This window comes from Mustela putorius, unplaced genomic scaffold, assembly GCF_011764305.1.
Source record: "Mustela putorius furo isolate JIRA1106 unplaced genomic scaffold, ASM1176430v1.1 tig00003846_pilon_pilon_pilon, whole genome shotgun sequence".
NCBI classification, from domain to species: domain Eukaryota; kingdom Metazoa; phylum Chordata; class Mammalia; order Carnivora; family Mustelidae; genus Mustela; species Mustela putorius.
The window spans coordinates 22,604,980-22,630,241 of NW_025421999.1; the positions used below are offsets into that span (position 1 = coordinate 22,604,980).

General features: G+C 36.4%; 1 protein-coding gene across 3 annotated transcripts in view; it reads right to left on the reverse strand.

Moving 5' to 3' along the window:
* Positions 1-8,569: 8,569 nt before the first annotated feature.
* The window catches only part of PREX2 (phosphatidylinositol-3,4,5-trisphosphate dependent Rac exchange factor 2), a 347,111-nt gene continuing 330,418 nt past the window's right edge, over positions 8,570-25,262 (reverse strand). For 2 of the 3 annotated variants that reach the window (XM_045063231.1, XM_045063230.1), the window contains one exon: positions 8,571-8,921. In XM_045063231.1, the coding sequence (XP_044919166.1) occupies positions 8,726-8,921 (196 nt within the window). In that variant the 3' untranslated portion in view covers positions 8,571-8,725. Of the gene's footprint in view, positions 8,922-25,262 lie in introns of all 3 variants that reach the window. The other variant, XM_045063234.1, reaches the window with a different exon arrangement.

The window sequence follows — 25,262 nt, forward strand, 5'->3', positions numbered from 1 at the left end:
TTTCTTAATAGTGCCTTTTTAAAAGTGGTTTTTAATTCTGATAAGTTGAACTAATCAATTTTTCTATTATGGTGATTGCTTTACAGTTCAGAACTCTGCTTTTCACAAATCACAAAGATACTATCTTATGTTTCCTTGTAGAAAGTTTTATGGTTTTATGCTTCATTATTACTCAGTTTAAAATATTTTATAATTTTTTTGATGATTTCATCACTAAGGAAATGAGAACGGTTTTCTGTAATTTCAGTGATTTTTCTAAGATGTCATGTTGTTATTGATTTCCAATTTAAGTCTTTTGTGTTCAGAAAACATATGCTTTCAATCCTTTTAAATGTATTTCAGCCTTGTTGGAAAGTCCAGCATATGATCTATCTCAGTGAACATATCAGGTACACTAGAAAAGAAGATGTATTATGCAACTAGTTATTCAGTGTAATGTTCTATAGAAATCATTTAGGTCAAGATGTTGATAATTTGTTCAGATCCATATCTCTCTCTCTTTTTAAAAATATTTATTTATTTATTTTAGAGAGAGAACAAGAGAACAGAAGGAGGAGCAGGGGGAGAGGAAGAGAGAGAGTTTTCAAGCAGACTCCAAGCTGAGCGTGGAATCAGACTTGGGGCTCAATCCCAGGACCTTGACATCATATCCTGACCTGGCTCCTTAATCAACTGAGCCATCCAGCCACCCCAGATCCATCTATATTTTTATTTATTTTCATTAGTTTGATCAATTGCTGAAAAATAATATTAAAAAATCTTCAACTATGATTATAGAATTGTTTATTTCTCCCCTTGATTCTGTCATTGTCTCCTGAATTTTGAAGCTGTTATGAGAGGAAAAAACATATATGAATACTACGGCTTCCTGATGATTCTTCCGGACTCTCTTGACATTGTGAAAAGTCTCTCTTTATTGCCAGTGCTCTTAATTCCTTCACAAAGACAGAATTTCAATGTGGTGTCATTTGCCTTCAGCCTGAAGAATTCCCATTAGCATCTCTCCAAGGGCATGTCACTGGTGATGAATTCTTTTTCTTAGCTACCATTGTTATTCGGTAGCCTTCTTCATTTTTGCTGGATATAGAATTTTGAGTTGTCATATTTTTTTCTGTTCTTTCAGAACTCTTAAATATGTGTTCTGTTATCTTGTTCACCTATATACAATGTATTGTTTTCTCTGGATGCTTTCAAGATTTTCTCTTTATATTCAATATTCAGTAATTTTATTATGATGAACTGAAGTTTGGTTTTGTTTTTATTTTTCACATATGGCATTCCCTTACTTTTCAAAAGCAGCCTATTGAGGTATAATTGACCTAAAATAAATCAGTGCATATACAAATATACATTTGGGTGTATTTTGACAGACATACATACTACAGAAACCATCACACAATAAAAATAATGAACACGTCTGTTACCCCCAGAAGGTCTCCTTCTGCCTCTGTAATTTCTCCCACCTTTCATCCCATTCACAGGCTCACTAGTCTCCTTCCTGATACTACACATTACTTTGTATTTCCTAGAATTCTGTATACTTTTTGTTTGTTTGTTTGAGAGAAAGAGAGAGAACATGGATGGGGGCATGAGGACAGGACAGAGGGAGAGAGAGAAAAATAATCCTAAATAGGCTCTCTGCATAATGCAGAGCCCAACATGGGGCTCCATCTCATGACCCTGAGATCATGACCTGAACTAAAAATCAGAGTCAGACACTTCTTAACTGACTGAGCCACCTATGTGCCCCTGTATTTTCTAAGTCTTTTAGTCAGCATACTTATGTTGAGATTCAAATGCTATTGTGTGTTATCAAAAGTTCAGTAATTTTCATTACTGAGCACTAATCTACCATAATGATACAGCACATTATGTTTATCCATTCACCTCTTAATGGACATTTAGATTGTTTCCATTTGGGTGCCATTACAAATAACACTGCCATGAATATTCACATACAATCTTTTCATCTCTCTTCAGTAAATACCTATGACTAGAATGGCTGGGTCACATGGCAGGTGCATGTTTAACTTTTTAAGAAACTACTAAACTATTGGTATTTTCCAAACAGGTTTTGTATCTCACATTCTCGCCAGAGTGATTGAGAGGTCCATTTGCTCCATATCCTTACCAACATTTGATTTGGTTGATCTTTCCTCATTTTAGTAATTAAAAAAAAAAGAATCTAATAATATAGAACTTAATAGGTCTATAAAATTTTATCACCAGTGTAATTGTGTGTATTAAAATTGATTTAAATAACTTAAAAATCTGATTACAAAGCTAATGTGTTTTGTAAAAAATTTCTAAAATGTGGAGCTATGCAAAAAATAACATAAAAACATCTGTTATTGTGTTAGTCATAACGCTTGTTAACAGTTTAGACTTTATTTCAATACTTACATATACTTGTTTTATTTTATTATTTTATTTTATGTTATTTTATTTTATTTTATTTTAGAGAGGGAGAGAGAGAGTGAGAGTAAGAGGGAGAAGGTGCCGAGGGAGAAAGAAACAGAATCTTAAACAGGCTCCACACCCAGCACAGAACCTAATAGGGGGCTTAATCTTACAACCCTGAGGTCATGAGCTAGCCAAAATCAAGAGTTGGATGCTTAACTGAGTGAGCCACCCAGGCACCTCTCATATACTTGTTTTTAAAAAATGGATTTTTTTTAAAAAAAAGTGTATGAGATTCACACACTGTTTTCTAATCCACTTTTTTTTCTTGATACTGAATCATCAGTTTCTGATGATCTTTCTACAATGTATCAATTTTAGTGATTATAAAGATTTTCATCAAATGCAATGCCATACTTAATTTAATGTCTGCTATCTAGTGTGGGATGCTTAGGTTCTTTCTAGGTTTTTACTTTTTTAAAAACCTGGTAAGGTAAAATACATATAACAGGAAATGTAAAATTTTTAACTACTTTTAACTGTATAATTTAGTATTATTAAATATTCTCATTGTTGTATAATCAATCTCTATAACTTTTTCATCTTGCAAAACTGCAATCTATACTTATTGACAACTCCCCATTTCCTCCTCCCTAACCCCTGGGCACCACCATAATACTTGCTGATTTTTTTCATGAATCATGTTTTTGGGGTCATATCTAAAAATATTTACCTAACTGAAGATTACAAAGATTTTCTCACAGATTTTTCCTTGAGGTTTTGTAGTGTTCAATTTTACATTTAGGTCTATGACATATTTTGAGTTAATTTTTCAATATGGTGGAAAGTTATGGGTAAAAGTTCATTTTTATGTGTTGATACCCACCTGCTCCATTACCATGTTAAAAGTTTATCTTTTGTCCATTGAATTGCTTTTTCATTTTTGTTGAAGTAAGTTATCCATTTATGTATGGGTATATTTCTAGACTCTTCAATCTATTCTTTTGATCTCTTTGTCACTATCAGTATCATACTGTCTTGATTACTATAGCTTTATAATAAGTATTAAATCAGGAGGCATTTGTCCTCTCACTTTGTTTGTTTTTTTTTTTCAGTTATTTTTGCTGTTTTAGGTACCTACATTCCATATGGATTTTAGAGTCAATTTGTCAACTTAGGCAAAATAATCTGCTGGGGTTTTGACTGGGATTGCATTGAGTCTGTAATGAATTCAGGAAGAACTGACATCTTGACAGTAATGGAGTCTTATGACCATGAGCCCAGTATATCTTTCCATGTGTTTAGTCTTCCTTAATTTCTCATAGTAATATCTTTTTCCTTTTCAGAGTATAACTCAGAATGGTAAAGGTAAGGCATTATTCCTATCTCTGTGTGAGTATCAGGCACCATTCCCTCTAAATTTTTTCTGATCATTCCTTCTATGGCCTCATGTAGTCTCTTCACCACGTGCATACACCTATCAGTTCTCTGCTCACTCTAAAGAGGACTCTCTGAAATCTCCAGGAGTGTCTCTCTGTAACTCTCCCCTCTTTAATATCCTGTACTACAAACTGTAACTCTTTTATTCTTCTGAGACTCTCAGCTCTGTCTCATAAATTCAGAGAGACTTGGCCCAACTGGGTTCATTTTCCGCTTAGTGTAACCTAGAAACTCTCTTAAGGCAGTAAGCAGGAGCAATCATAGTACTAACCTTATTTCCCATATCTAGGCATCACTGTCCTTTATTGTCTGATGGCCAAAATCTTGAAATCTGCTGTTTTCATGTATCTTGTTTAATTTTTTTGTTGTTGCATTATATAGCAGGTAAATGTGGTCCATGTTACTCTGTATTGGCCAGAAGTGGAAGTCAGAACCATTTTTTCCTAAATACGTTTTTTTTTAAAAAAGATCTATTTATTTATTTTAAAGAGAAAGAGAGATATCACAAGTGGGAGGAGGGGCAGAGGGAGAGAAGTAGACTCCCCGCTAAGCGCAGAGCCCAACAGTTGATCTCACCACCCTGAGATTATAACCTGAGCCGAAATCAAGAGTTGGACACTTATCTGACTAAGCCACCCAGGTGCCCTGCACAACCATTATTTTTCACATTTTTTTTTCTCTCCTGTGCTCATTTTCCTTCGGGGACTCAATTATATTTGTATATTAGACATTTTCATATTGTCTCACAAGTTCCTTTGGTGCTCATCCTTTTTTCCTACTTCTTCAGATTAGACAAATTCTACTGATTTATGTTCAAGGTTACTTGTGTTTTCTTTTGCCACCTCCATTTTACACATCTATTCACTGAGTTTTAAACTTCAAAGAGTATTGAATCAAATAGTATATATTTTCCTTTACTTTATTCAGCATAGTTGTAAAATCCATTTTTAAATCCTCTCTGCTGTTTCCAACATTTAGGTCATTTCGGGGCTCAGTGTTTCTTTGTCCTCTCTTTTTTGAGAGTGGGTAGTACTTTCCTATTCTTCTTTTCTGAGTAATTCCATACTGTAGCCTCACATCATGAATTCTATAATTTAGAAGCTCTGCATTCCACTTTATTCCTTCAAAATGACTGAATTTTGTTTTGATTAACTTGGTTGATTTCCTACTGAACTCTGCTGTTTGGACTCTGTCATACAAATGTGTGGAAAAGTAGCCACCAGGGATCGAACAAAGCTTTGCAAAGCTTAAACATAGAATTAAAAGATTCCCTTCCCTTTCTCTCACCTTCTCAGCATTTCCTCCAAGACTCTCCAGTGTGTCTGGTAGCTTAAACTCTGTTCTCATTTCTCCAGGACTGAAAAAGTATGTTTTCTTTCATGATCTTAGCCACCCAAAGTGGTGCCACTTTAGTCTGCTCTTAGACTAAAAGCCATTTTAAAAGCGAGAGTACCATCTTCCAAATGCCATCTTCTTTCCAAAATCTGCCTGCTTTTATTCACTACCTTGTTTTAGTTAACAAGGTAGTTGTTTCTCATATTTTGTCTGTGGAAAAGAAGTGGTACCCCCAGTAATTTATTTTTAAAGTTTTCTCCGTTCTCTCTTTTCTCCTAAAGATCTCAGATTATTCATTTGGGTCCCTTTCTTTCACATTAAAACTATCCTTAAGTAATCCTTTGGTTGCTCTTTCTTTTTTAACAGTGACACACCAAAAGCAGATGAGATGATCCACACTGATGGTTAGTGAGTGGTAGACTTTCCCTAAAGCTAACTTTGCCAAGATATTTTCATGATTTTGATTGTGGACCCTCAAATGTGCATATGCATATGTCTTTTCTTTGGGGCTGGTCAGTTATACGGTCAAATACCTTAAAAATCATTTTCATACCAAAAATCTATTAATTGGGTGGTTGTCAGTCATATATATATATAATATAGACCTTGAATACAATCCCTTCTTCAAATATAATGCACTCTCTTGTGCTTTTCTCAGTGAATTCTTGCATATTGACTGGATTAAATATTTCAGTTTAAATATAAAAAAAAAAAACAAGCAGAACTCTCTCAAATTTTAAAAGTTTGGTTTAAGCGCTGGATGATGGCATTATATTCCAATCACCCCTTATTTTCATTGAGACTTTATTTCATCCCCAGGAAGAGAGGCCCTTTGTCACATATATTCTATGTTACAGCCATCCAAAACTATTTATTTTCTGTCAAACAGATATTATTCTTTCACACTTTCATACCTTTACACTGAATACACTTTCTTCCTAAAATGCTCTTTTTCTTTCTGTTTGGCTGTAGAACTTCTTCTTTCCCTCAATTTCCAGCATGATGATCTACTGTGAGCACCTCTGACTTTTCCATACACCGTCTGACTTCTTCATCCCTTTTATACTTACCTGAAGCAATGCATCACCTCTATTGAAATACTGATTTCTGTTTTAATACTTTGTTTCTATGTCTCCCTTACTGGTTTGTGAATTCTATGTAGTCAGGACTCACATGATTTTATGAAACCTCTTACCAACTAAGAGCATCTCCACTATTGACTAAAGAGGTCCACACCAATCACAATCAGTACTCTCTTGTGGTAAGAATCAGATTGCCCCAGATGAGAACTTATACTTTTATTATGGAATAGCTTCGTTAAAAATACACACACACACACACACACACACACGTGTGTGTGTATCCATGTTTGTATAACTATTTGTGTCATTATTGGTATTTTAGGAGAGTATTAACTAAAGTTATTCTATATTCAATTATTTAAAATTCTAAGTTATGATTACTTAGAAAGCCTCATTCTGTAAACTCAAATGTATGCCTTACACGTAGCCCAGAGTCTGTTCTCCTTTTATATACTATGATTTCTGCTGCAAAATTTAACACAAAAGAGATGGTTGTTTCTGTAGTGAATTTGCAATATGATTCCATTTAGAGATACTGTGTATTCATGTGTGCAGGTGTCAGCTGTATAAATATATAAAACAGCTTTTTAAGTGTTATAGATTTTACACAATAATAGAGATAGAATCAGTACTTATAAAATAATCTGTGGAAGTTTATGTTTCAATTGTAAGTGACAAACCCTAGGCCTAGCGTATAGAGTGAGCCCTGAACAGTACTCTTTCCAGATCTTTATGTTACTAAACTGTTTGCAGGAGACCCCAGCAGCTGTTGTGTGAATCTGACAAAGCATTAGGAAAAAATATTTTCCAAGTAAATTTAGCTTCAAATTCTACAGAATTTTTTGAGGATTGTGAATTGATGCAGTACCTCATAGATGTAAGAAATGTGACACGATAAAGAAGCCAATGCTTTTACAGATGTGGTAAGACTGCATTAAGTAACAACTTCAGCCATCCTTGAATTAAATGCAAGAGAAATTACAAACAAATCTATCTTTGCTTTAAACATATTGAACCTCAGGTTCACAACAGCCAAATGAAATACTTCTCTGATAATAAGTGGATCACTAATCTACAGAGAATTTTTATGAATTTCCTCAGTCCAGATGTGAAGAAAATTAATATTTAAAACCATGAGAATGTTCACCTAGCCAGATGGACTCTGAAGAATCAAAAAAGAAACCAAACCAAACAACCAACCAACCAAACAAACAAACAAAAAAAGCAGGGAAAAATGATAAAACATGATCAATATAACTATAGCATGCTAATGCTTTGTACTGGTGAACACAAGGCAGATATGGGAAGAGTGTGGCTACTGGGAGGCAGGATTGGGAGTGAAAAGTTAACCACGGCCGTGACCTTGACTACAACCCCCTTGAGACTGGAATGCACTGGTTGTCCACAGCTGAGTTGGGTGTGAGGTGGGCAGCTCTCCTCTATCAAGTGTCTCAGGTAAGGACTCTGCAGTAGCCTATGATGGGACCTGAAAGATCTCATATAAAATTTTGGCTTGAACCTGGATTCCCGCAAATGCCAATCTAAATAATTGGTATTCAATTAAAATCTTCTCTTCTAAGGAATACCTCAATCTGACCTCATCTGTGGAAAAAAAAAATTCAAGGTGGGATAGATGATTCAATAAGTTAAACAGATCTGTTTATAGCATTGTAGTTAATATTGAGCTAATTAGATCATTACCTTATTTTCAGTATCTGGTTTTAATTTTTAGTTCAAATTCACTTATTTAAATATCAAAATAATAATAACCTCACATAAAAAATAGTCAATTGCTTTCTGACAAAGGGGCAAGAGCAATTCAATGGAAAAAGAATAGTCTTTTTATGACAAGTACAAGTATGATTCCACATCCATATGCAAAAAATAAATAAATAAATAAAAATAAAAATAACCTAGACACAGAGCTTGTACCTGTCACAATAATTTACTCAAAATGGATTGTAGACCTAATATCAATTTTAAAAATATAAAACTTCTAGAAGATGGGGCGCCTGGGTGGCTCAGTGGGTTAAGCTGCTGCCTTCGGCTCAGGTTGTGATCTCAGGGTCCTGGGATCAAGTCCCACATCAGACTCTCTGCTCCGCAGGGAGCCTGCTTCCCTCTCTCTCTCTCTCTCTCTCTGCCAGCCTCTCTACCTACCTGTGATCTCTCTCTGTCAAATAAATAAATAAAATATTAAAAAAAAAAAAAAAACTTCTAGAAGAAAACATAGGAGAAAACCTATAGAACCTACTGGATTATTTTGCTAGGGCAGCCATAATAAAATACCACAGACTGGGTGGTTAAATGACAGAAATTTATTTTCTCACAATTCTGGAAGTCGCATGTCCAGGAAGAGGTATTGATAGGTTTGGATTCTCCTGAAGCCTCTCTTTGGGTAGCAGATGGCTGCCCTCACAGCCAGCTATATAGCTTCCTTCCTGGGGAAGCTGAGTTTAGGGCATGGATTAGGGTTTGAGGCCAGGGGTCTGCTGAAAGTGAGGGTTTGCTAGGATTGGCTTAGGTTGGCATTCAGATTTCTCCAGCTCTGAATCCTTTCTGGAGTCCCTGTGACTTCCTGTGGTCTTCTCTCTATGTGCATGTATCAAAGTGTCTCTTCCTCTTCTTAGAAATATGGCAGTCACATTAGAGTAGGGCTCCAACCTAAAATCCAAAAAACAGACAATACCAATTGCTGACAAGGATGCAGAGCAGTAGGAACTCTTAACTGATTTCTGCTAAGAATAAAAATGATGCAGCCACTTTGAAGACCATTTGTCAGCTTCTTTCAAAGCTACCCATAATCTTACCATATGATCCAATAATTGCACCCCTAGGTATGTACCCAATGGATTTGAAAATTTATGTCCCACACACACAAAAAAACCTTTGTCCAAATATTTATAGCATCTTTACTCATAATTGCCAAAAACTGGAATTAAAATATTCTTCAATCCATTCAATTGAATACTATTTTAATGATAAAAAGCAGTGTGCTATCAAGAACAAAAAGACTTGGATGAATCTTAAATAACATATTGCTGAATGAAAAAGCCAGTTTAAAAAAGTTACATAGTTTATGTACAAAGTTTATGTAACGTGATATTCTGGAAAAGTCTCAACTATAGAGACAGTAAACACATTAATGGTTGGGTTTGGATTGGGGATGGGGAGGGTTGAATTAGTGAACCACAGAAGATTTATTTAAGGCAGTGAAGCTATTCTTTGTGATATATTATGGCGGGCATATGATGCTATGTGTTTGTCAAAACCTATTAGAACTTCACAGCCCAAAGAACAAACCTTAACATATGCAGATTTTAGAAAATAATTTAGGCACTTCAGAGATCTCAGAGTGAAATGCAGATACTGACCGAAGGATCTTGACTGGATTATTAAATTACTCTAACAAGGAGGCCTTAGACTGAGGTGGCTTTAATACCTTAGCAGCCTATGTAAGCAAACCAGAATCTAAGCCTGAAATGCCTTAAGGTTAAGGAATCAAAATCTAAGGACAACCAAATCAAACAGCCAACTAGGTTTTCTCAATAAGGCAACAGCTTAAGCTATAGCCGGTCAAATCATTTCCTTCTTTTGCTTCAGCCTCACCTCTATACAATGCTTTCCCCTGGATCCAGTTGGTGGAGTACTTCCAACAACTTCTGGCTTGGTACTACCCAATTGCAACTGATTTTGCTCAAATAAACTCTAAAAATGATTCATAAGCCTCAGTTTAACCATTCTGAAAATGTATGACACAACCTTACTGGGGGAATGAAAGGTATAAAACAAGTGAATTGGGGGAAAGGTGCTGACTTGAATAACTTTGGAAATTAATAGTCTGTAGGACCAAAGGCAAAGGGACCTTGACAAAAGCACTGTACTCTAGTTAATAAAGTTGTTTCCCAAGGGATGCAGATAATCAATTCTGAAACCTGAGTAGGTACTCGAATAGACACTTCTCCAAAGAGGACATGTAAGAGGCAATTCAACACATAAAGTGATGTTTAATGTCCCTAGCTATAAGGGAAATACATCACGGCAGACATGATGGAATGGCTCAAATTAACGTTACTCAGCAGGGGTGGCCTGGGTGGTGCAGTGAGTTAAACATCCAGCTCCTGGTTTTAGCTCGGGTGATGATCTCAAGGTCGTGAGATTGAGCCCCAAATGGGGCTCCACACTCAGCGCAGAGTCTGATTCAGATTCTATCTCTCTCTCCCTCAGACTCTCCTGCTTGTGCTTTCTCTAAAATAAATGTCTTTAAAAATAAATAAATAGGGGTGTCTAGGTGGCTCAGTGGGTTAAGCCTCTGCCTTCAGATCAGTTCATGATCCTGGGGTCCTGGGACCAAGCTCCATGGGTTGGGGGGTTCCTACTCAGTGGGGAATCTGCTTCTCCCTTTTCCTCTACCTCTCTCCTCCTCCCCATCTGTGCTCTCTCTCAAACAAATAAATAAATTTTATAAATAAATAAATAAAGTTACTTACCAAACCAAAGGCTGGTAAGATACAAAGCAACTGGAACACTCCTATAGTGTTGGTGAGAATGAAAAAATAATACAAGCACTCTGGAAAATAACTGTTTTCCACGAGGTTAAACATAGACTTAACCATATGCCAGCATTCCCTCTTTTGGATATTTACCCTAGAAGAATGTAACATTATGCTAACACACAAACCTGTATGCAAATATTTATAGCAGCTCTATTACAATTGCCAAAATCTGGAGACAACTTGAATATCCTTCACTGGGTGAATCAATAAACAAACTGTGGGCCATCCATACAACAGGATACTACATAGCAATTAAAAAGAAAAGGATTTTTAAAATTTGGCTTAATTTTAATTAGTGTTAAATTGAACTTAGAACACTGATATTTGATTCAGTTATTGAAAAATTTTAAGGTATGTTTGGAACAACTTGGGCATATGAATATTCTTTCTCAACTGTGAATCTTATAACATCTAAGTACAGATGAAATACATTTGATAAAATTTAACTTTCAAATCAAGATGTGTTGTAAATGTAAAATTATAATTGGATTGGAGCACTCATTTTAAATCAAGAATATAAAATGTATTACTCATTTTTATGTGGCTTGCATTTTAAAATGACAAGATTTTGGATTTATTTGGTTAAATAAAAATCTTATTAAAATTAAAAAATAATAATGACATGAAGAGCCATGTAAGATATCATGTAGTGAATGTGAGGATGCATGAAAGAATGAAACAAAAGTGAAAAATCGGAGTCCTAAAGGGCTTTTGGAAGATACAGGAGATAAAAGAGAAGGGTTTAAAAGGGAAGATGATTGCCCACCACAATGACGTTGGTGCTGAACTGATTAATTTAGGCTCTGAGGTTCCACTCATCAAGCACTAAACTAATTTTTCTTTTAATAAATTGGCCTATGGAGATCATTGAGATTAGCAACTTTTAAAGTTAATGAAGGGGAGGCTTCTAAATGTCTCTGTGTGTTCCTTCAATAAATTGCAATGTTCCTTCAGAGAAGCTGAATTAGTTAGAAGGTGATGAATTAACATTTTACAGGTGTAAAACCAACTCTCAAGGTCAATGCTTTGTGTTGTGTCACACATAACATAATTGTGTTTTGCCAATTTATGAGAAGGGAATTTAGGTTGTTACAGACTTAACTTCACATAGGCATTTTCATTGTTTGGAGGCACCCTTTTATCTTTTTGTTTCCCTAGAATGTAGCCTTTATGCTTTTGGGTGGAGTAAACACAATAGTGCCCTCAGGTCTTAGAATCTCTTCTGTCCCGTGATTAAGCCAGAATGGCATTCTGATACTTTACTTATTATTACAGGCATTCTTCCCCAGTATATACAGTGTATACGATGAGATTTAAAGTTCAAATCAAAAAATGTTTAGAAGATTTTATTTATTTGACAGAGAGATCACCAGCAGGCAGACAGGCAAGGAGAGAGAGAGGGTGGGGGAAGCAGGCTCCCCGCTGAGCAGAAATCCCGAAGCGGGGCTTGATCCCAGGACCCGGAGATCCTGACCTGAACTGAAGGCAGATGCTTAACCCACTGAGCCACCCAAGGGCCCCTCAAATCAAATTTTAAAATGGGCATTTTTGTCTGCTTCTCTGTAATAATAATATTTCCTTTAGATATATGCTCTTTAGTCAGTAACTAAATCTTTTTCGCTTTTCCAGATTCTGATAGGGGATAGTCTGCATCCTGGTTAATAGTGTTGGGCAAATATAAGGACAGAAGAGAGGCCAATAGTGGATTTAACATTTGTTAGTCTTTTCTTCTGTATAACTAAATAATGGCTCTGACTCACTGTTCTCTTTATTGCTTCCCAGATCAGGACAGGGTCACGGCAGGCTGTCAGACACATGCAGGAATCTTAATGTGATTTATTTATGCATGCATAAGGTGACCCTCCCACTCTCCTGATTACTCATGCCACGTGAAAAATTTCCTAGTTGTTTCTATTTCTCCCTATAGAGAAGATCTAAACACACAGACAGCAAGAACAATATGGTCAAAAGACACCTTTTTTCTTTCAGTTTTTTTAATATCAGTAATAAGTTTCATTTGATTGTCTGAGAACATTTAACATTGTTGTAATGCACTCTCTAGAACTCTGACCTGGGTACTTTTATTCAAATCATTTCCCGGGTTACCTCCCCACCATTCTTCACCCTCCCAACCCATTTGAAATATACAAATCTTTGAATCCCTGTTCCAGGGGCATCTCCTTTAGCCACCAGAGAGTCTCTCTCTTTCTCTCCTGGATCTGTACCCAGATCTCCTTCTCAGTAGTGCGTACACATTGGTGCCACACACCAGCCAGCATCCATTCTATTTGGTTAGCTATAGCTTTTTATTCACTGTAAATTATACCGTGTCGATTTTTAACGTTTAACATCTTACTTCTGCTGCCTGGTATTAATTCAATGAATATTCATTGAGCCTCTGCTCTAAACACTGGGGTAAACAGTGCATAAAATCAGCTCAGTGTTTCTCCTCATGGAGCTTTTATTCTAGCAAGCTTTCATTCACACATTGGATGGCATTCTGATTCTAATATATCTTGGTGATTATAGTTATACAGGTATAAGTCTTATGACTGTAACTATGTTTCAAACACTTCTAAGATTGTCTCAATCATTGTGTTGAATATATTGTCCAGAATAGAGCTTAGAAAAACAGAGTCAAAGAAAACTGGTAGAATCTTCGGAGATTAAAAAGAATTAAAAAAATTAAAAAGCTGAATTACAGAATAGAAAGTTAGGGGTGCCTGGGGGGCTCAGTCATTAATTGTCTGCCTTCTGCTTGGGTCATGATCCTATGGTCCTGGGATTGAGCCCTCCTCCATCAGGCTCCCTGCTTAGTGGAGAGCCTACTTCTCCCTCCTTCCACTCCTGCTTGTGTTCCCTCTCTCACTCTTTCTCTGTGTCAAATGAATAAATAAAATGTTTGTTTGTTTTTTTAAGTTGAATTACAGAATGGAAAATTATCAGGGAGAGAAAGTACCAAGCCTAAAGTCACATGGTGAAACATTCCAAGCAAATACTGGTTGATTTGATAAACTTGAAGAAATCTCTGGTTCAGACTTTCATGAGAGTCTCTGCCAAACCATCTCCCTCATTTGCTGGCTTACATTTTTCATGTCCTCAGTATTTATTTGGTAACAGATTTTCAGAGACATATTTTCAATGAATCTCTCTATTTTTACAAATGGGAAAATGAGCCTGGAGACAATGTGACAATTTGATTTGTTCAAGAACATATCAGCTGAATATAGACAAGCAAGAGCAATAGCAGCAAAAATATACATAAACTGTAACTTTTTTTTTAAACAGGGCAGTGAGAAGAGGCATAATTGTGCTGATGAAAAACAGAGGCAAACTTGATTAATCCAAACATAGTTGTGAAATAAAATAGGGTGCAAAAATCAGACACACACATAGAAAGCCATCTGATTTTGAAATATAACACTCACACATTTTAAAATTCATGACTTTAGTCAATGTAGATTTTCTAGCCCAGATAAAATGGCATAGACTTCATTTCTCTCTGCTCTTCCTGACTTACTAAGATTATAAACCCCAGAAAGAACACAATAGGCAACCAAAAGACAACTCTGAAAGGCGACAAGAGGAAGGAGAACTGGTTTGGAACATCAAGGGCTGGAGGAATAACACAGCTGTCGATTCCCACAGTTAACAAAAGAAAGTCACCCAGGTCTGGGTTTTTCCTGACACCTGATCTAACAACTGAAGGAACAACTCATGTAGGTTCATTCCTCCCTGACCTGAAGAGGAATCCCATGGACACCATTAGAAAACAAAAACAAAAACTGAGAGTCTGGATAATTTAAGGCACCAGGGAAAGGGTTTAAATCACAAATGTACCAGCTGTGGGAATATTAACCAAAAGGCTTAGAAATATTCTGACATTTGTTTTTGAACTCACGCAGCCATGATTCTTCTCACTGTATATCAGAAATTTACATGATTTTGTTGGAGGTTATAGAGAAAGGGTATTTCACTTGTTTCCATATTTTGAGGTCTTATTCACCCTGACTTTACTTGGGGACATCTCTGCAATATGTCACAGTACTCAAAAGGTAATGACTGAAATGACCAATGACTGCTTGGCAATGAACTTCTCCCCACTCTCTCAGGGTACTTCTTTGTGGAAACTTGCCAACATGGCCAGCAAATATTGGATTGTGCTTGGGTTGACTATTGTGTTTCCAACACAATTATTTTTTGGAATTGATTTGTAGCACCACTAGGAAATCCTGGCAGAGAACTCCACATTTTTTGTTGAACCTACATTAAACTTTAATGAATATAATAGAGGGAAATTGGCCCTGTGATTTAAGACAATAGCAGGAATCAAAATTTGTGAGTTTACAGATGCTCTTTCAGTGAATATATGAAGCTAAAAGTTGAAATTTTGTTCCTGATATGTGAATTTCTGTTAATTTTAAAGTACTTATCCCTGTCTTTAATATTTTTCTGTAATAACACAAACACAAAAATAACTGTATGCTTCTGTTCTACCTAAGTAATCCTAGAATTGGGAATTTGTAGAGGTTTTTGTTCCCATGGATTGCTTTTATGCTTAGAACCAAGGGGAAGAAATGAAGAAAAAAAATGTCTCAATTCTAGTAGAAACACTTATGCATAAATGAGTTAAGTGATTTACTTTTGAGTCTTCTATTCATTAAGTTTCCTCTGAAAGTCGTACCTGATATTTTCCCATTTAATTAGGTTAATATCAATTGTAATGTATTATTACCCTTCATTACCCATACAACTAACCCTTTTAGTCAAAACTATCAAGACGATGTGAACAAAATTCTTTTAGTTAAAACAGTCTCATGCCAGGCAAAAGCCATTTTCTCCAAAGATCAGATTTGAGAAGATAGAGCAGAGGTGAGGCAATTTGGAGTACTTAAATATTTCAGATCCTAGATTCAAGAACCAAATGATCACTTTCTACATTACATATTACACATTCTGCATTAATGCAGTCTCACTTTTTGCATTACACATATTCCAAAGTTAAGGATGAAAGCAGTTCAGCTTTTCTGATGGTGAAAACAATTCAGTTTATCAGTTCTGATGAGATGGAGGATAAGGGCTAAAAATGATCAAACCAGAGGGTCCTAGGTGGCTCAGTCACTTAAGCATCTTACTCTTGATTTCAGCTCAGGTAATGATCTCAAGGTCAGGAGATCAAGTCCCACCTAAGGCTCTGTACTGGGTATGGGGTCTGCTTAAGATTCTCTCTCTCCTTCTTCCTCTGCTCCTCCCAACCCTCTCTATCGAAGAAAAAAAAAAAGATAAAAACAGAAATAACAGTGGTAATGAAAATTAGATTTAACCAATAGCTTATGGGAACTTGTCTTTCATTAAACACTTCACATGTTTAAATAATTATGAACCTTATAACGTAAGTGATATGTAAATTCTCAGAGATGTTGAAACTAAAATTTAAAGAGTATACTCAAGGACATATAGCTTTAGGTGGCAAAGTTGGGTCTTGACCTCAGAGACCTCTAGCCTTGGAGTACATTATTTTGTCATCACTGTAGTGAGGCTATAATGATTGATAACTTTATAGCTTTATCTATATTATTCATTCAACACTCCCTATGTGCCAGTCACTCAGTAGACATTATGTTTTCTAAATCTAGAGAAGGTACAACTCAATTTCAAGAATCTGCTGTTGAAAAAAACAGATAGTAGTTATGCAAATATAATGGGAATTAGAAACATGCCAACAAAAGGAAATAGTGATTTAGAGTAAGAGGAGACATATGAACTTGAATTACAATTCTAGTATCAGTTGTGATTTATTTCGGTTTTCTGGTAAATTTATCAAGATCCAAGTCTCTCCTAAAAGATTGTCAGATCATTACAGGATTGGTTGCTTGATCTTGACACTGTCTCGGGATTGTCAAATTTAGGGTGCTGATTTATGCTAACTCAACTCTCAAGGACTGGAAGTATAAGTCACAATTATAGTCTTTAATTTATATAGAAATTTTAATTGCCAAAAAATAAGAATTTCAATTTCTGATTATCATATTTTCTCTCTGTTAAAACATTATATTTGAGGCCCAATTGATGGAATGTTGTAAGTTTAATCATGAAGCCTGGACAGAGAGTCATTGCTCTGATTTGAGTCTTTGGTGGGATCATACTCCATCTCATGCATCCTATATTCCATAGAGGAAAGCCAGACTTCCATGACATTGTCAAAATACTTTATCATGCTGAGATACACAGACGAAAAGTGCCATTTGTTTTACCTTAAAGTTGACTAACAAACCTCTAACTGAAATAGTTATTCTAAAACTATGCTAATACTCTTCATAAGGTAGTCAGCAACTGGTTCAGTAGTCTACAATCCCATCAGAAGTGATGGTACCATTGTATAACAGTTAGTTGTCATACCCCATTTATGATTATAAAATGCATAGAAAATAAGCCAAACTTTATCCATATTTTAAAATAAATACATGTTTTAACATATAGTATATTATAGAAAATTTGAGGTATGGTAAGGCCAACAGAGCAAGAGACAATTGTGATTGAAGTTTGTTATTCAGTTATACAGTTCCCAAGAGGAGGGGACATACAATGTCATAGAGAGCCATACAGGGAAGCACCGGTGTTGGTCAAGAGGCAGAGAAAAGTGGGAGGTGGGGAACTGTGGGTCAGAGTCTTTACTGTAGATTCCACAGAAGGTGACCCAAAGTAAGCAGATTTAGGAATGGCTAGTTTGAATAATTTCAACAGACTCCAGAACATAGGGGCTACCCCTAGTTGTGTGGCACCTGGCCCTGGAGTAATTAGAGCAGGTAGATAGTGGCCTGAAGTGTGAGAACCTATAAAGGAGATGATTGGGGTGTATCCCCTGGATTGGCTGGTTTGTATTTGAAAAACATGACTTTGGACAAACTACCTCTAGAGATTGGTTAATCCTGCAAGGGTCAATTCCAATAGGTATAACAAGACCCCAGATGTCACAATGTTAGAAAATGGAAAATGAAAAGATGTGATTAATAGCACATTATACCCTAAATCTATTAGGGGAACTTGATCTGTAATATGTATCTCAGTATACAGATGCTCAGGCATGACTATACTGGAAGATATAATGAAGGATCCAATATTTGCATGAATACATAGAATCAGTACAGGAATGACACGAGAGCAGACTAATGCTGATGGTTGTTTTCACTGATTACTTCTTTGTGTAGGTTTATTTTTCTTTTTGAGATTAAATAATCCTGTTTAGTATTGTAACCAGAGGATTGTGTTCCCCAAACTGTGAACAACTCTTAGAAAAAAATATAATCCTCCTTCAACTTGTACAGTAGAGATGTTTCTTGAAATTTCAGTATATATTTAAGAATCAACTGTTCAAAACCACTTTTTGTCTATTTGTAAAATAAAGTTAGGCTCTGTGCTTAGATAATTAGAGCTCTTCTTATATGTTTATGCCAATAGGGACATAGGAAATGATGTCCAACATAAGAAAATTGTTTTTTTTCCCACACATGGCATTGACTAGCATTCTGAGTACAAGCCCATTAGATATAGTGGTACAGTCCATTCTGCTAGAATGTGACAGACTCCTAAAAACACTTGTCATACAAAACTGTATAATTAAAAAACCACAGGACTTATGGTAGGGGAAAATGGAGTTAGAGGCACAACACTCAAACATTTTGTCAGCAACATGTTGAAAACAAAACAGAACAGGGGAGGAGCAAGATGGCAGAGGAGTAGGAGACCTAAATATCATTAGGTCCCAGGAGTTCAGGTAGATCGCTGTTAAACCATTCTGAACACCTACAAACTCAACAGGAGATCGAAGAGAAGAAGAGCGGCAATTCTAGGAACAGAAAATCAACCATTTTCTGGAAGGTAGGACGTGCAGAGAATTGAATGCAAGGCAATATATGGGAAGATAGACTGTGAGGGGAGGGGCAGGCTCCTGGCAAGTGAGAGAGCAGTGGAGCACAAAATCAGAACTTTTAGAAATCTGATTCACTGAGGGATGTAGCTCCAGAGGCTAAACTGGGGGGAGTTGGGGGGAAGCCCTCGAGGGGACAGTGTGAGCTCAGTATCACTCTGGGGTACAAAAAGACCAGGGGTATCTGAGTACAACAGAGCTCCCAGGTGTCAGAGCAGGGAAGCTAGCTGCAGAGATGGAGCCGAGGAATGGGTTCTCAGCTCTGGGTTACCTTAAGCCGTTATATGAGGCACAGTTAGGCCACTGCTCTTCAAGCAGGGACCCTGCAGATGGCAGATCTGGGGAGGCCCTCTCCTTTTTCCTCCAGTAGGAGTGGTGTGGGAGTGCACTGCAGGAATTTTCTGGGATTGGAGACTCCAAACGGGGCCATGCACTAGAGATAGAAATGCTTGGCCACAGGCTGGGTGAGCTCAGAGTGCAATCAGAGACCAGGGAGACAGGAGGGATTGACTGCTTTTCTCTGAGAGTGCACTGAGGAGTGGGGTCCCGAGCTCTCGGCTCCTATGAGACTGCAGATTGGGAGGCTGCCATCTTCATTCCTGTCCTCCAAAGCTTTATGGAAAACGTTCAGGGAACACAAGCTCCCAAGAGCAAACACAAGCAGATTACATAGCCTGATCCCTAGCAAGGGCAGCGCGATTCCGCCTCAGGCAAACTCATTTGTGAATCAATGCAATAGGCCCCTCCCCCAGAAGATCAGCAAGAACATCCAGCCAAGACAAAGTTCACCCATCAGTGAGAATGCTGGAACTCCAGAGCTAGGGGAAAGCAACACATAGAATTCATGGCTTTTTCCACATGATTCATTAGTCTTTCAAAGTTAAAAATTTTTAAATTTTTTTTTCTTATTCAATTTTTAAAAATTTTTCCTCTTTCCTGTTTTAACCATTTTTAACTATTCTATCTCATCATAACATTTTAAAAACTCTTTTTTAATTTACATTGTCATAGTCATATTCTATCCTTTCATTGTATTCAACCTTATTTTTGTATACATATAGGTTTTTCTTTCTTTAAAATTTTGGAAAAAAAAAAAAATAATAAAATTTTGGGATACAGTTTTTTCTAACAGATCAAAATATACCCTAAATCAGTGCATAGCTTTATTCTAGTCTCCAGCCTGATCACATTCTTTCCTCTTTTTCTTCTTTTTTCTTTTTTTCTTTCTTTTTTCAACCAGCTTCTTATTTTATCAATTCCTTCTTTAGAATCTTTTTTTAAATTTTCATCTTTACAGTCAACTCAATCCCTTCATCATGTTTATCCTAATTTTCGTGTATATATATAAGTTTTTCTTTCTTTAAAATTTTAGGAGGGAGTCTCTTCTAACAGCCAAAAATACACCTAAAATCAAGTGGGTGACTCTGTTATATTCACTAGCCTAATCTTTTTTTTTTTCCCCTTTCTTCTCTCCCCAGTTTCAGGTCTCTTCCAATTGGGTTAGTGTATATTTTTCTTGAGTTGTTGTGACCTTTTAGTATTTTGTCCTCTTATTCTTCTATTCTTATCTGGGTAAAATGAAGGTGGAAAAACTCATCTCAAAAAAAAAACAAGAGGAAGTACTGATGGATACTGACCTAATCAATATGGACTTTAGTAACATGTCAGAACCAGAGTTCAGAATGACAATTATCAGGGTGTTAGCTGGGCTCAAAAAAAGCATGGAAGACACTAGAGAATCCCTTTCTGGAGAAATAAAATCCCTTTCTGGAGAAATAAAAGAACTAAAACCTAACCAACTTGAAATAAAAAAGGTATTAAAGAAGTGCAATAAAAAATGGAGGTTCCTACTGCTAGGATAAGTGATGCAGAAGAGAGAATTAGTGATATAGAAGACCAAATGATGGAGAATAAAGATGCTGAGAAAAAGAGAGATAAACAACTACTGGACAATGAGGGGAGAATTCGAGAGATAAGTGATACCATAAGATGAAACAATATTAGAATAATTGGGATCCCAGAAGAAGAAGAAAGAGAGAGAGGGGCAGAAGGTATATTGCAGCAAATTATAGCAGAGAATTTCCCTAATTTGGTGAAGGGAACAAGCATCAAAATCCAAGAGGCACAGAGAACCCCTCTCAAAATCAGTAAGAATAGGTCCATACCCCATCATCTAATAGTAAAACTTACAAGTCTCAGGACAAAGAAAATCCTGAGAGCAGCTAGGGATAAGAGTTGTATAACATACAATGGTAGAAATATTATATGGCAGCAGACCTATCCACAGAACATACAATGGTAGAAATATTATATGGCAGCAGACCTATCCACAGAGACCTGGCAGGCCAGAAATCACTGGCATGATATACTCAGAACACTAAATGGAAAAATATGCAGCCGAGAATATTATAGCCAGCTAGGCTGTCATTGAAAATAGAAGGAGAGATAAAGAGCTTCCAGGACAAATAAAAACGAAAAGAATTTGTACACACCAAGCCAGCACTGCAGGAAATACTGAAAGGGGTCCTCTAAGCAAAAGCAGAGCCTAAAAGTAGTAGACCAGAAAGTAACAGTCACCATACAGGCCATTGTAACTATCTTTCAGTAGTTACCCTGAATGTAAATGGGCTCAATTTGCTAATCCAAAGACACAGGGTATCATAATGGATTAAAAAAAATAATAATAACAAGACCAATTGATATGCTGTCTGTAAGAAATTCATTTTAGACCCAAAGACACCTCCAGATTTAGAGTGGGTGGAAAACAAGTTACCATGCTAATGGGCATAAAAAGAAAGCTGGGGTGGATATCCTTATATCAATAAATTGGATTTTAAGCCAAAGACTATAATCTGAGATGAGGAAGGACACTATAACATACTTAGAGGGTGTGTCCAACAAAAAGATCATACAATTTTAAATATCTAAGCCCCTAACATGAGAGCAGCCAATTATATAAACCAATTAATAACAAAATCAAAGAAACACATTGACAGTAATACAATAATAGTAGGAGACATTAACATCCCCCTCACTGAATTGAACAGATCATCTAAGCAAACGATCAAAAAGGAAATAAAGGCTTTAAATGATACACTGGACCAGATGGACATCACAGATATATTTAGAACATCCCATACCAGTACAACAGCATACACATTCTTCTCTAGTGCACATGGAACATTCTTCAGAACAGATCACCTCTTGGGTCACAAGTTAGGTCTCAACTGGTACCAAAAGACTGGGGTCATTCCCTGCATATTTTCAGACCACAATGCTCTGAAGCTAGAACTCAATCACAAAAGGAAAGTTGGAAAGAACTCAAATATATGGAGGCTAAAGAGCATCCTACTAAAGAATGAATGGGTCAACCAGGAAATTAAAGAAGAATTTTAAAAATTCATGGGAATAAATGAAAATGAAAACACAACTGTTCAAAATCTTTGGTACACAGCAAAGGCGGTCCTGAGAGGAAAGTATATAGCAATATAAGCCTTTCTCAAGAAACAAGAAAGGTTTTGAGCACACTACTTAACTCTACACCTAAAGAAGCTGGAGAAAGAACAACAAAGAAAGCCTAAACCCAGCAAGAGAAGAGAAATAATAAAGATGAGGGCAGAAATCAAGGAAATAGAAAGCAAAAGAAGAGTAAAACAAATCGAAGAAACTAGGAGCTGATTCCTTAAAAGAATTAATAAGATTGATGAACACTTGGCCAGACTTATCAAAAAGAAAAGAGAAAAAACACAAATTAATAAAATCATGAATGAAAGGGGAGAGATCACAACCAACACCAAAGAAATACAAACAAGTATAAGAACATATTATGAGCAACTATACACCCAAATTTGACAATCTAGAAGAAATGGATGCATTCCTGGAGACATATAAACTACCAAAACTGAACCAGGAAGAAATAAAAAACATAAACAGACTGATAACCAGTAAGGAGATTGAAGCAGTCATTAAAAATCTCCCAACAAACAAGAGTCCAGGGCCCGATGGTTTCCTAGGGGAATTCTCCCAAACATTTAAAGAAGAGTTAGTATCTATTCTCCTGAAACTGTTCCAAAAAATAGAAATGGAAGGAAAACTTTCAGACTCATTTTATGAAACCAGCATTACCTTGATCCCAAAGCTAGACAAAGACCCCATCAAAAAGGAGAATTACAGACCAATATCCTTGATGAACACGGATGTAACAATTCTCACCAAAATACTAGCCAATAGGATCCACCAGTACATTAAAAGGATTATTCACCACAACCAAGTGGGATTTATTTCTGGGCTGCAGGAAATCAAAATTTGCAAATCAATCAATGTGCTACTATACATTAATAAAAGAAAGAACAAGAACCATATGATTCACTCAATAGCATAAAAGCCATCTATGAAAAACCCACAGTGAATATCATTCTCAATGGGGAGAACTGAGAACTTTTCCCCTAAGTTCAGGAACGTGACAAGGCTGTCCACTATTATCACTGCTATTCACCTATTCAGGCTATTCCTAGCCTCAGCAATCAGACAACAAAATGAAATAAAAGGCATCAGAATCGGCAAAGAAGAAGTCAAACTCTTACTCTTTGCAGATTATATGATATTTTATGTGGAAAACCCAAAAGACTCCACTCCAAAACTGCTGGAACTCATACAGGAGTTTAGTAAAGTGTCAGAATATAAAATCAAGTACAGAAATCTGTTGAATTTCTTTTTTTTTTTTAAATCAGTTGCATTTCTATATCCAACAGCAAGACAGAAGAGGGAGAAATTAAAGAGTTGATCCCATTTACAATTGCACACAAAGCCATAAGATAACTAGGAATAAACCTAACCAAAGAGGCAAAGAATCTGTACTCAGAAAACTATAAAGTATTCATAAAAGAAGTTAAGGAAGACACAAAGAAATGGAATAGTGTTCCATGCTCATGGATTGGAAGAATAAATATTGTGAAAATGTCTATGCTTCCTAAAGCAATCTATACTTTCAATGCAATCTTTACCAAAATACCATCAATTATTTTCAAAGAAATGGAGCAAATAATCTTAAAGTTTATATGGAACCAGAAAAGATCCTGAATAGCCAGAGGGAGGTTGAAAAAGAAAAGCAAAGTTGGCACAGACTTCAAGCTCTATTACAAAGCTATAATCATCAAGACAATATGGGACTGGCACAAAAACCGATGCATAGGTCAATGGAACAGAATAGAGAGCCCAGAAATGGACTCTCAACTCTATGGTCAACTAATCTTTGACAAAGCAGGAAAGAATGTACAGTGGAAAAAAAGACAATCTCTTCAAAAAATGGTGTTGGGGAAATTGGACAGCCACATGCAGAAGAATGAAACTGGACCATTTCCTTACACCACACATAGAAATATACTCAATATGGATGAAAGACTTCAATGTGAGATAGGAATCCATCAAAATCCTTGAGCAGAACACAGACAGCAACCTCTTCAAACTCAGCTGTGGCAACTTCTTCCTAGAAACTTCACCAAAGGCAAGGTCAGCAAGGGCAAAAATGAACTATCAGGACTTCATCAAGATCAAAAGCTTTTGCACAGCAAAGGACACAGTCAACAAAACCAAAGGACAACTGAAAGTATGGGAAAAGATATTTGCAAATGACATATCAGATAAAGAGCTAGTATCCCAAATCCATAAAGAAATTATCAAACTCTGCACCCAAAGAACAAAGAATCGTATCAAGAAATGGGCAGGAGACATGAACAGACATTTTTGCAAAGAGGACATCCAGATGGCCAACAGACACATGAAAAAGTGGCTCCATATCATTCAGCATCAGGGAAATACAAATCAAAACCACAGTGAGATACCACCTCACACCAGTCAGAATGGCTAAAATTAACAAGTCAGGAAATGACAGATGTTGGTGAGGATGCAGAGAAAGGAGAACCCTCCTACACTGTTGGTGGGAATGCAAGCTGGTGCAGCCAATCTGGAAAACAGTATGGAGACTCCTCAGAAGTTTGAAAATAGAGATACCCTATGACCCAGCTATTGCACTACTGGGGATTTACCCTAAAGATACAAATGTGGTGATCCGAAGGGGCACGTGCACCCCAATGTTTATAGCAGCAATGTCCATAATAGTCAAACTATGGAAAGAACCTAGATGCCCATCAACAGATGAATAGATAAAGAAGATATGAGATATATATATATATATATATATATATATATATATATATAATGGAATACTATGCAGCCATCAATAAATTCAAAATCCTGCCATTTGCAATGACATGGTTGGAACTAGAGGGTATTATGCTAAGTAAAATAAGTCAACCAGAGAAAGACAATTATCATATGATATATCTGATATGAGGAGTTTGAGATGCAGGGTGAGGAGTCATGGAGGGTCTAGAGGGAAAAAATGAAACAAGATGGGACCAGGGAGGGAGACAACCATAAGAGACTCTTAATCTCAGGAAACAAACTGACAGTTGCTGGTGGGGAGGAGAGAGATAGGGAGAAGGATAAGGATGGGTGATGGAC